Genomic DNA, 10,661 nt, shown 5'->3' with positions numbered 1-10,661 from the left:
TTTTCTTGTTCTTTTTTTTTTTTTATCTGGTATTTGTTGTTCTAATTTTGGAGCCACCCAAATTGCAAGATTATTAGATTAGACTAGATTAAATCAAGTGCCATATCACGTATGCATGCTTTTGATTTAAAATGTACCATTTCATAAATCTAACTCATATTTAAAACAACATATAGGGCTGCACGATATTGAAGAAAAATGCGATATGCGATAACGTGTTGCTATATTCAATATGCGATAGGATATTGTTTTTAGTGTGTCTGTGTCAAGATGCCAACACAACGTCCTTAAGCTGGTCTCTGACAGGTTGCAGGTTCAAACCCCGCAGAGGAGAGCAGAAATAAAGCACTTTTTGTGTCTGTGGAACAGGTTTGAGTCTGATCAGGTTAATAGGCATTTTCCCAGCAGTCTAATAGCCGTCAAAAAAGCCCTGACGTCTCGGCTAAAACAAGGCAAAATTTGGGCTGTCAGTGAAAATTTTATATATGGCTAAACCATAACCCAAGAATAGACTAATCATCAATTAGATAACAAAGAAATGAAATGAGTGAAGAAATGAAACCAAACACCTTGTAATCACTGCTGACTTTGCTTACATGAGGGAATATCAAACATCTCGCAAGTTTTTTTGGCAAAAACGACATGTAACCAAATTCAAGGTTATTTTGGCTAGAAGTGTGTTACTCACAGCCGGACTACATCGGGTCTGTAGTTAACCGAGACGGTGAGATGACGGCTATTGCTGACTGATATCGCTGTGTTGTCTCTTCTCTCTGTAGATCACACACCTGCTGATCCTCGACAACATGTCAGCGGAGTTTAATAACTTGACAACGTCGCTCTTGAACAACGTGACCGAGTTTACAAACCAGACGGCAAGATGCTCGCTCACCAAGACTGGGTTTCAGTTCTACTATCTTCCCATCGTCTACATCCTCGTGTTTCTCACGGGGTTCGTCGGGAACAGCGTGGCCATCTGGATGTTCGTGTGTCACATGAGGCCGTGGAGCAGCATCTCCGTCTACATGTTCAATCTGGCTCTGGCGGATTTCTGTTACGTGCTCTCGCTCCCGTTTCTCATCTTCTACTACTTTAACAAAACAGACTGGATTTTCGGAGACGTGCTATGCAGACTGCAGAGGTTCATATTCCACGTTAACCTCTACGGGAGCATCTTGTTCCTCACGTGCATCAGCGTGCACAGATACTCCGGCGTCGTTCATCCTATGAAATCTCTCGGACGACTGAAGAAGAAGAACGCCGTTCGCACCGTGGCGCTCGTGTGGGTCATCGTCGTGGCGGGAATCGCTCCTATCCTCTATTACTCGCGCACCGGGCCGAAGAAGGGATTCACCACGTGCTACGACACCACGACTGAAGACGAGCTGCCCGGGTACTTCGTCTATAGCATGTGCATGACGGTGTTCGGGTTCTGCATCCCGTTCATTATTATCTTCAGCTGTTATGGAGGAATCGTCAAAGCCCTGATTCGCAACGACATGGACAACGCACCGCTAAGGAAGAAGTCCATTTACCTAGTCATCATCGTTCTGACGGTCTTCGCCGTCTCCTATCTGCCCTTCCACGTCATGAAGAACCTGAACATGCGAGCGAGACTGTACTTCCAGAGCCCGGACATGTGCGGCTTCAACGACCGAGTGTACGCCACCTACCAGGTGACCCGAGGCCTGGCCAGTCTCAACAGTTGTGTGGACCCGGTCCTGTACTTGCTAGCCGGAGACAGCTTCAGACGACGGCTTTCTAGAGCCACCAAAAAATCCTCCAAGAAAGGAGATCTCCAGTCCAAGAGCGAGGAGACGGCGCTCAACAGTCTGTCGGAGAAACGGGAGTCGTGATCCGCAACTCCTTCCCTCGGACTCAAGGGAATTAGACTATTGGAAACCATCGTATACTGTGGTCAGTGTTACTCATGTATTGCTTTTAACATGTCTAATGTGATTATCCATGGAACTGAAACTGAATGAGCAAATCACTAACAATGTTTTAACAGTAACGACTAATGTTGGAAATATAACAAGTTTTAGTTGAGGATGCTTGAGCACTCTTAAAAATAAAGGTTCTCTATGGGCATCAAAAGGTTCTTTATAATGGAAAAATGTTTAAAGAAAAAATGGTTCCCCTATGGCATCGCTGTGTAAAACCTACAGGGCTCTATCACACACACACGGGGCCCTATCACACACACACGGGGCCCTATCACACACACACAGGGCCCTATCACACACACACGGGGCCCTATCACACACACACGGGGCCCTATCACACACACACGGGGCCCTATCACACACACACGGGGCCCTATCACACACACACGGGGCCTTATCACACACACACGGGGCCCTATCACACACACACAGGGCCCTATCACACACACACGGGGCCCTATCACACACACACGGGGCCCTATCACACACACACGGGGCCCTATCACACACACACGGGGCCCTATCACACACACACGGGGCCCTATCACACACAGACAGGGCCCTATCACACACACACGGGGCCCTATCACACACTCGGTGCAACGCCAGGCGCGACGCTAGTGTGTTTTACTAATTTCAGCCCGACGCAGTTTTCATTTTTTCACGTCCTGCGTCACATTGTTTAAATAGCAAATGCATTTACGCCCATCTGTGGCCCTTGGGCTGCTAGTCTGAGAACCAGGTGTGTGTTCAGGCGTATTGTTGGAGCGTTGCTATTTTGAGGAACTTAAATAGAGTCACTGACCAACTGAGACCTGGTCTAAAGTCAGTGGTGCAGTATATATAAATATTTTTGTTATTTAAAGGGCGCATTAGTAATATGAGCCTATAGGCGGGTCCACAACGCGTGGACACTCTGCTTATCACACACACACACACACACACACACACACACACACACACTCTGCTTATTACACACACACTCTGCTTATTACACACATACACACACACACTCTGCTTATTACACACACACACACACACACACACTCTGCTTATTACACACACACACACACACACTGCTTATTACACACATACACACACACACTCTGCTTATTACACACACACACACACACACACACTGCTTATTACACACACACACACACACACACTCTGCTTATTACACACACACACACACACACACACACACACACACACACACACACACACACACACACACTCTGCTTATTACACACACTCCCACACACACACACTCTGCTTATTACACACACACACACACACTCTGCTTATTACACACACAGGGACGCGCAACAGCACACAAACATGCAAAATATTAAAAATAAAAGGATTACAATGTAAAAGAATACGGCTGTTTGTGCTTTAACCTTTAACCTCACACACACACACACACACACACACACAGCTTTAACCTCGCACACGTGCAGATCCGTTTCCTCGCTAGAGAAGCGTTCAGTCTTTCCGCTTGCAGATTCCTCCATGTAAATAGCGAATCCGCCATGGCGTGAGCGCAACAGGGAATGGGAGATGTGACTCTGATTGGTTTATTTCACATTACACTCAAAACACACCCATTACTCAATAAGAGAGAGACGACCCTTTTAGACCAGCGCCGGGAGCGCCGACCATTTTTCCCATCGTTAAACTAGCAAAAGTGCACTTGCTCTGTACGCTTTAGACCATGCGATTAGATCGTTAAAATAGACTGTACAAAAATATGTCTGTAGTGTGCGTGACGTCACCCATTGGTTCTGAAGAGCGTTTTTGAAGCTCAAAGTGGGCGGAGCCGGCCGTCGCCATCTTGGCAGCGTCACTACCGGATAAACGAAAATGTGCCGCGAGGCGGATTAGCTGAGGTGACGTGACACTAACACACAGCAGACAAACGGCTAGTAGTGACATCAGCGGCAATCCACCTGTCACTCAAGTGGCCACGCCCTTAATTATGCAGAACTTTAAGGCTTAATATAATTTAAACGGATGAGTTGTAAAAATATTCACCCCCTCACAGTCGTCATGAAGGGCAACATTAGCTATATAGACCAAAACCACTTTTTGCATCATGTTGTAAACATGTTTTTTTCTGCTGTAAAGTTGGGGATTTTAACATGTGGGTCTATGGGATTGACTCTCTTCTGCAGCCGGCCTCTAGTGGCCAGTCGAGGAACTGCAGTTTAAGTCTCTTATGTGTTGGATTCAAGAGAGAGACCGGAAGGTTGCCGCTGTGTTAAACTCCTTTTGAAACCTTTATTTTTCTGAGTGAACGGCAGCACATATTAGTCCTTGTGTTCTGTTCTGTTCTCAGTGAATAGTTAAGATGCACTAAAGATATTTTAAAATAGTGAATTGTCTACCTGTGGCTGTAGTTTGAAGCATCCCAGATGGTCTTAGATGCGCTTGTGCATTGATGTGTATTCATTCTACTGTTACTGTATAGATGTGTGACCGCATAGATCAAAAGAATATCAGCCCATGAACTATGAAGGGACTCATGTAACCAAGTTTCAAATACTGTATGTTCATAAGGCATTTATCTTTAATGATCTGTAGTATTTAAAGCTAAAACAAATACAGTGATGTAAATGAAAAGTCTGTAAATGGCTCTTTATTATCAGGTCTACCAAAAAAAAATGGCTGTGGAAGAATAGCCTTTAACCACTGCATTATTTCATGTATTATTGTTTTTCTCAGCTTTTGGATAATTATCTTTTTAGTGAAATGTGAAGCTTAAAAATCTGACACACTATCGGTCAAAAGTTTGGGGTCGGAAGAAAAGTTTCTTCTGCTCACCAAGGCTGCATTTATTTGATCAAAAATACAATAAAAACAGTGAAATATTAATATTATTATAATGTAAATCAGCTGTTTTCTATGTGAATATATAGTAAAGTGTAATTTATTCCTGTGAATGTTCAGCATCATTACTCCAGTCTTCAGTGTCACATGATCCTTCACAAATCAGTATGATGATTTGATGATCAAGAAACATTTATGATTATTATCAGTGTTGAAAACTGTTCATATTTCTGTAGAAACCATCATTCAGGATTCTTTGATAAATAGAAAGTTAAAAAAACAAAAACAGCATTTGATTGAAATAGAATAACTTTGTAACAATCTTTGTAACTTCCTCCAGTGTTCAGTGTCAGATTCCACAGACTATCAGATTCCTCTCATTCAGCTTTATCACTCCATTGCTCTGTGTTTTTGTCCTTTATCTGCTGTCCTGTTGTTCTTTAGTTTCTTCACACCCATGGAGTTCAAGTCGACAGGTATCATGCGATCACATTGCTCAGTTCCCGGTTCTTTTCCCTGTTCTTTTCCCAAAGCGCTTCGACTCTTTGTCCCTCACAGGAAAGAACAGGACGGGAAGGGGAATGAGGGAGGAATAAATAACGGCGCATTTTCTTTTCCTCCCAGATTTCTCCTAGACACTCTTTGTGCGGGAACAAAAGCCGAATGGTTACGGATGCTGGCAAACGGCCCGGGATCTTACATCGTAGGCTGGGCTTGAGAGTGTGTAGAACAAAGATCCGGCTCCACACTGACTCTGATTGGATGAGCCGTGTTCAAATCTATACGTTTCCTGGCCGCCGTAAAACTAGGGGGTTTCCATGACTTTTGGAACAATTTCCTATTGTGTGATTGTGTGTGTGTGTGTGTGTGTGTGTGTGTGTGTGTGTGTGTGTGTGTGTGTGTGTGTGTGTGTGTGTGTGTGTGTGTGTGTGATTGTGTGTGTGTGTGTGTGTGTGTGTGTGTGTGTGTGTGTGTGTGTGTGTGTGATTGTGTGTGTGTGTGTGTGTGTGTGTGTGTGTGAGTGTGAGTGTGTGTGTGTGTGTGTGTGTGTGTGTGTGGAAGAGCGCCTAATTTGGCAAATATATTTCGGTTTTATCTAACAAAAAAGTTATGTTATTAAGTTATAAAACTGTTATTTGTTCATTGAACATTCAAATGTCATCATTCAAACATCATAGGAATGTTACATTTGAATGTTCTCTGCAACAAGTAGCAACAACGTTTCAGATAAAAATGTTCCATGAACGACGTATAAATCATGTTTGTGTGCTGATGTTCTGAGAACGATATTAAAGACCAGATAACTTTGAACGAACGTTCTATTAACATTACTGGAAGGTTTGATCATAACTTTGAGAGAATGTTCCCTGTTAGGTGAGATATTTCTGTTACAATGGGTTGTTGATTCGTGTATTTATTTATTTAGAGTTGTGTACATAGATTGAGTGAAGAAATGTTCTCGTGAATTATATTAGTCAACCAACATGAACATTAATGCCAGCCGACATCCGCCTGTGTCATCTGTGTTCTTTGTGAAGGTGTGTGAGTTTGTATGGATTAATACGCCAGCGAGCAAGCATGCTTCTACATGCTCGTGTGTGTGTGTGTGTGTGTGTGTGTGTGTGTGTGTGTGTGTGTGTGTGTGTGTGTTGGGGAAAGTTACTTTGAAAAGTAATTCATTACAATATTGCGTTACTTAGTTACTTTTTTAGAAAAGTAATGTGTCACGTTACTTTTGCGGGGGTTTTTCCACCTGAGATGAGCTTGTTTTGTAGAGTACAGTGGTGTACAGTAGAGGCAAAACACAGTAGAGTACAGTAGAGGTGGAGTGCATTAGTGTACAGTAGAGGTAGAGTACAGTAGAGGTAGAGTACAGTGGTGTACAATAGAGGCAAACCACAGTAGAGTACAGTAGAGGTGGAGCACAGTAGAGGTAGAGAGCAATAGAGTACAGTAGAGGTAGAGTACAGTAGAGGTAGAGTGCATTAGTGTACAGTAGAGGTAGAGTACAGTGGTGTACAGTAGAGGCGAAACACAGTAGAGTACAGTAGAGGTGGAGCACAGTAGAGGTAGAGAGCAATAGAGTACAGTCGAGGTAGAGTACAGTAGAGGTGGAGTGCAGTAGAGTACAGTAGAGGCCGTGTACAGTAGAGGTAGAGTACAGCAGCGGTAGAGAACAATAGTGTACAGTAGTATACAGTAGAGGTAGAATACAGTATAACACATTAGAGTTAGAGTACAGTAGTGGTAGAGTACAGTAGTGTACAGTAGAGTACATTAGTGTACAGTCGGGTACAGTAGAGATAGAGCACAGCAGTGTACAGTAGAAGTAGCGTGCAGTAGAGTACAGCAGAGGTAGAGTACAGCAGAGGTAGAGTACAGCAGAGGTAGAGTACAGTAGTGTACAGTAGAGGTAGAGTACAGTAGAGGTAGAGTACAGCAGTCTACAGTAGAGGTAGAGTACAGTATTTGTAGATTGCATTAGTGTACCGTAGAGGCAGAGTACAGTGGTGTACAGTAGAGGTAGTGTGCGGTAGAGGTAGAGTACATTAGTGTACAGTAGAGTACAGTAGAGGTAGAGTACATTAGTGTGCAGTAGAGGTAGAGTACATTAGTGTACAGTAGAGTACAGTAGAGGTAGTGTGCAGTAGCGTAGAGAACAATAGAGTACAGTAGAGGTAGAGTACAGTAGTGTACAGTAGAGGTGGAGTGCAGTAGTGGTAGAGTACATTAAAGTACATTAGTGTACAGTCGAGTACAGTAGAGATAGAGCACAGCAGTGTACAGTAGAGGTAGTGTGCAGCAGAGGTAGAGTACAGTAGTCTACAGTAGAGTACAGTAGAGATAGAGCACAGCAGTGTACAGTAGAGGTAGAGTACATCAGTGTACAGTAGAGTACAGTAGAGATAGAGTACATCAGTGTACAGTAGAGTACAGCAGATGTAGAGTACAGTAGAGTACAGTACAGGTAGTGGGCAGTAGAGGTAGTGTGCAGTAGAGTACAGTAGAGGTAGTGTGCAGTAGAGGTAGAGTACATTAGTGTACAGTAGAGTACAGTAGAGGTAGAGTACATTAGTGTATAGTAGAGTACAGTAGAGGTAGTGTGCAGTAGAGGTAGAGTACATTAGTGTGCAGTAGAGGTAGAGTACATTAGTGTGCAGTAGAGGTAGAGTACATTAGTGTACAGTAGAGGTAGAGTACATTAGTGTACTGTAGAGTACAGTAGAGGTAGTGTGCAGTAGAGGTAGAGTACATTGGTGTACAGTAGAGCACAGTAGAGGTAGAGTACATTCGTGTACAGTAGAGGTAGAGTACATTAGTGTACAGTAGAGTACAGTAGAGGTAGTGTGCAGTAGATGTAGAGTACATTAGTGTGCAGTAGAGGTAGAGTACATTAGTGTGCAGTAGAGGTAGAGTACATTAGTGTACAGTAGAGGTAGAGTACATTAGTGTACTGTAGAGTACAGTAGAGGTAGTGTGCAGTAGAGGTAGAGTACATTGGTGTACAGTAGAGCACAGTAGAGGTAGAGTACATTCGTGTACAGTAGAGGTAGAGTACATTAGTGTACAGTAGAGGTAGAGTACATTGGTGTACAGTAGAGTACAGTAGAGGTAGTGTGCAGTAGAGGTAGAGTACATTGGTGTACAGTAGAGTACAGTAGAGGTAGAGTATATTAGTGTACAGTAGAGTACAGTAGAGGTAGTGTGCAGTAGAGGTAGTGTGCAGTAGAGGTAGAGTACATTGGTGTACAGTAGAGTACAGTAGAGGTAGAGTACATTAGTGTACAGTAGAGGTAGAGTACATTAGTGTACAATAGAGTACAGTAGAGGTAGAGTACATCAGTGTACAGTAGAGGTAGAGTACATTAGTGTACAGTAGAGGTAGAGTACATTAGTGTACAGTAGAGTACAGTAGAGGTAGTGTGCAGTAGAGGTAGAGTACATTGGTGTACGGTAGAGTACAGTAGAGGTAGTGTGCAGTAGAGGTAGAGTACATTAGTGTATAGTAGAGTACAGTAGAGGTAGTGTGCAGTAGAGGTAGAGTACATTAGTGTACAGTAGAGTACAGTAGAGGTAGTGTGCAGTAGAGGTAGAGTACATTAGTGTACAGTAGAGGTAGAGTACAGTAAAGTACAGTAGTGGTAGAGTACAGTAGTGTACAGTATAGTACAGTAGAGGTAGTGTACAGTAGAAGGCGATGCTCAAACCTTTCAGCTGCTGCTGTTCTTTACCAATCAAAAAATCTGTAGTCATTTTTGCTTATGGTTTAACTGAATCATTGAAGGTCAGATGCAAGTACTTTAGTCAATAAAGTGAGATTAAATGCATAAAAATTTACGTTGTATTTAACATATTGAGTTATTGGAGGTTTGCATAGTACTCTGATTCTGCATTTCACTGTTTTTATTCATTTTGAGGAATATTGAATCTTTTTTTTGTGCAAATGAGATGAGGAAATGCTCACATTTAGTCTAAAACTACAATAACCATCATGTTCACACACACACACACACACACACACACACACACACACACACACACACACACACACACACACACACCTCTGCACTTTTGATTTGTCTCAACATGAGGACAGAAGAGCTGTCAGTCAATAAATTGGAAAACAAACTTGCGTTACTTATTTGAAAAAGTAACTTAGATATTTTGTGGTACATTTTAAAAGTAATGCGTTACTTGTTACTTGAAGTAATCTGATTACGTAACTCAAGTTACTTGTCATGAGTTACACACAACACTGTGTGCTCGTGTGTGTGTGTGTGTGTATGCGTGTGTGTTTGCAGGAAGGAAGACATGCAGGCCTGTGTGTGCTCATGTGAGTGAGTGTGTGTGTGTGTGTGTGTGTGTGTGTGTGTGTGTGTGTGTGTGTGTGTGTGTGTGTGTGTGTGTGTTTGCAGGAAGGAAGACAGTGCCATGCATGCCTGCCGAGGCACGAAACCAGTCACTCCATTCAGACCTGAGACGGGTGGAGAATGAGAGAGGAGGAGTGAGGAGAGAGAGAACAAAGCTTTACATGTGTCTGAGTGGAACGAGCGATCACTGTGGAGACAGAACACACACTCGCTGTTTCAACCACTGCTGTTGTACAAGCAACACTTCTGGAAGTGGAAAATGTCCTTAAACTCACAGGGTTTTAAACGAGTGCACACCAATCAACTGAAAATGTTTTAATTTTATATTTAAATCTTTCAGTGCTGGGCAACGATTAATCGCATCCAAAATAAAAGTTTGTGTTTACATGATATATATATATATATATATATATATATATATATATATATATATATATATATATATATATATGTGTGTGTGTGTACTGTGTATAATTATTTTGTTTATATAAATAAACACACATGCATGTACACTCACCTAAAGGATTATTAGGAACACCATACTAATACTGTGTTTGACCCCCTTTCGCCTTCAGAACTGCCTTAATTCTACGTGGCATTGATTCAACAAGGTGCTGAAAGCATTCTTTAGAAATGTTGGCCCATATTGATAGGATAGCATCTTGCAGTTGATGGAGATTTGTGGGATGCACATCCAGGGCACGAAGCTACCGTTCCACCACATCCCAAAGATGCTCTATTGGGTTGAGATCTGGTGACTGTGGGGGCCATTTTAGTACAGTGAACTCATTGTCATGTTCAAGAAACCAATTTGAAATGATTCGAGCTTTGTGACATGGTGCATTATCCTGCTGGAAGTAGCCATCAGAGGATGGGTACATGGTGGTCATAAAGGGATGGACATGGTCAGAAACAATGCTCAGGTAGGCCGTGGCATTTAAACGATGCCCAATTGGCACTAAGGGGCCTAAAGTGTGCCAAGAAAACATCCCCCACACCATTACACCACCAC

The 10,661-nt window shown here is 42.7% G+C and overlaps 1 protein-coding gene and 1 long non-coding RNA gene across 4 annotated transcripts in view; one reads left to right on the top strand and one right to left on the bottom strand.

The window, feature by feature from the left end:
• p2ry1 (purinergic receptor P2Y1) overlaps positions 1 to 10,030 on the top strand; it is a 10,406-nt gene extending 376 nt beyond the window's left edge. Inside the window, exons 2-3 of one of the 3 annotated variants that reach the window (XR_014209244.1) lie at positions 780 to 1,917; positions 9,695 to 10,030. Coding sequence is in view for 1 of the 3 variants with exons in the window: in XM_082182274.1 (XP_082038400.1) it covers positions 807 to 1,856 (1,050 nt within the window). In the remaining 2 variants the exon portion in view is untranslated. Of the gene's footprint in view, positions 1 to 779; positions 2,262 to 5,402; positions 6,660 to 9,694 lie in introns of those variants that run through there. The other 2 variants (XR_014209245.1, XM_082182274.1) reach the window with 2 other exon arrangements.
• LOC309507855 lies at positions 2,060 to 5,396 on the bottom strand. Its single transcript, XR_014209247.1, has 3 exons — positions 3,154 to 5,396; positions 2,499 to 2,913; positions 2,060 to 2,162 (listed from the first exon to the last, which is right to left on the bottom strand). It is a non-coding gene; the product is annotated as an uncharacterized lncRNA (long non-coding RNA).
• Positions 10,031 to 10,661: the final 631 nt, after the last annotated feature.

The sequence above is a fragment of the Leuciscus leuciscus genome (genome assembly GCF_965113295.1).
Source record: "Leuciscus leuciscus genome assembly, chromosome: 10".
NCBI classification, from domain to species: domain Eukaryota; kingdom Metazoa; phylum Chordata; class Actinopteri; order Cypriniformes; family Leuciscidae; genus Leuciscus; species Leuciscus leuciscus.
The sequence above is the reverse complement of the archived record's forward strand: the minus strand, read 5'-3'. Positions and strand labels throughout refer to the sequence as shown.